Here is a 1,694-nt window from a genome sequence, read left to right as displayed (position 1 = left end):
ATGTTAAACATTCAATTAAGAAAAATATTTCCATTAAAATCATCCACAGGTCAGTGATAGTTTAGAGTCACATCTGGTTATTTTACAGATCTTTATTTCCTCACATTGTTGTTATAAAAACAATAAGACTGATAGATTCACAAATCTTCCATTTATAAGTTAAAGTTAATTTAAAATGGTTGCACTAGTTAAGATGTATTAAACATTACTTAATGTAAATAAGTAATGTAAGTATATTTCACTTACGTTTCCAGCCTTGCCGACAGCTGCAGCTATAAGAGAGCTCCGTCAGTTTGTCAAGAATACCATGACATTTACGACTCGTTGGTTCCCAGTTCAGCTTAATGGAATTACTGGTTGGACTTTTCAGCAGGAAGTTTATTGAAAAATCTGTTGGAATAAAATAAGAAGCAACAAAGTCCTGATAGTTGTATTTCTTTCCAGGATGTATCAGTATAATAATTTTATGCTTCTTATTTCCAGTGAGATGCAGTAAATACCAACTCACCACAGCTAACGTTGAACTGGACAGGAGGAAGAGTCTGAATTATGGAGCCATGGTTGTTCTTGATGTCACCAGTACAGCTGTAGTCTGTGAACGGCTTCATGTCAGACGGTTCAACAGAGTCATTGTTGATTCCTGAAGAGACACAAACTTTTAATCATTTCTGCAGTGACTGATGTCTATTAACACAAATCAGCTGTTAAATATTCAGAACTAATTTACAGAGGAAACGTATTAAACAAATATTTATAACATTAAGGAAGAATCTGTGTCTGCAGTTTCTCCTCTAAATATTTAAAAATGTTTTTTCACACCTATAATTTTATTTACCTGAACATTTATACTCAACACTGAGATTCTGACAGTTTGGAGGTAATTCTGGTTCTATCTTGGCAGGAAGTTCAGTGGGTTTAGGCTGAATTACGTCGTTTACATCAATGAAGTCTGAAGGAGAAAAAATACCAAATGAATGTGATTTTAATGTGATTTTAAAATTAATATGCTTTTGTACATACCAAAAGGAACATTTTCAGTTATGGTAAAGGTGATGTTCGTGCATTTTTCTTGTGGGAACTCCAAAACTAATTCTGAGCAAATGCTCTCATAAGCAGGTTTGATACGATACGATCCATTGATGAACTGCACATCTGAAACCTTGTTGTTTCCTGATAGTAAAGAGCTGATGTTCCAACCACTTTGGTAACAGAAATATCCAGAAGGGCAGGAGATGCTTTTAATGTCTCTTCCAGCTGAAACACATAAAAATATTCATCACAGTTCTACACAAAATTTTATTTCAGTAAAAAAAAAGTAAAAATGAAATATGAAGAATTTAACTCACTCATTCCAGTTGTTGTTTTTGTTGATATTGTGGTAACTGTTTTATTTTCAGTTGTGTTACAGAATATTTTTGTAACATTGGAGACATTAAGTGTGACATTTAGCTCATATTCAGTGCACGGCTTCAGATGGCTGATATCATGAGTTGAAGTTTCATTGTAGAAGAAAACAGTGGCTTTTCTTTCAGCTGGTCTTTCCTTCTCAGCAACATATATGGTGTAGTTATCAGGAGTAAAATCTGTCATCTTTATCTGGAAACCAAACGGGATCACTTTTACACTGTAAGAACCTGTAAAGTACCGGTTTCACATTTTTAATTTGAACAAAACCAAACTTATAAGGACTTTTT

At 33.6% G+C, this 1,694-nt stretch overlaps 1 protein-coding gene across 1 annotated transcript; it reads right to left on the bottom strand.

Annotated features, from left to right (window-relative positions):
* Positions 1–238: 238 nt before the first annotated feature.
* Positions 239–1,666, bottom strand: LOC106944257 (uncharacterized). Its single transcript, XM_015027451.1, has 5 exons — positions 1,347–1,666; positions 1,021–1,254; positions 836–949; positions 509–640; positions 239–390 (listed from the first exon to the last, which is right to left on the bottom strand). Exons 1-5 carry the CDS (start codon positions 1,588–1,590, stop codon positions 239–241), a joined length of 876 nt encoding a protein of 291 aa, XP_014882937.1. The 5' UTR covers positions 1,591–1,666.
* Between the last annotated feature and the right edge of the window lie 28 nt (positions 1,667–1,694).

Source organism: Poecilia latipinna, unplaced genomic scaffold (genome assembly GCF_001443285.1).
Source record: "Poecilia latipinna isolate Pla-1442-1.1 unplaced genomic scaffold, P_latipinna-1.0 Scaffold7635, whole genome shotgun sequence".
In the NCBI taxonomy this organism is placed as follows: domain Eukaryota; kingdom Metazoa; phylum Chordata; class Actinopteri; order Cyprinodontiformes; family Poeciliidae; genus Poecilia; species Poecilia latipinna.
The sequence above is the reverse complement of the archived record's forward strand: the minus strand, read 5'-3'. Positions and strand labels throughout refer to the sequence as shown.

Coding starts and splice junctions, on each gene's coding strand:
- LOC106944257 (XM_015027451.1), bottom strand. CDS start 1,590: ATGACAGATTTTACTCCTGATAACTACACCATATATGTTGCTGAGAAG. Junction 1,255..1,346: donor AAAAACAACAACTGGAATGA/GTGAGTTAAATT, acceptor TATGTGTTTCAG/CTGGAAGAGACATTAAAAGC. Junction 641..835: donor TGTTGAGTATAAATGTTCAG/GTAAATAAAATT, acceptor GTGTCTCTTCAG/GAATCAACAATGACTCTGTT.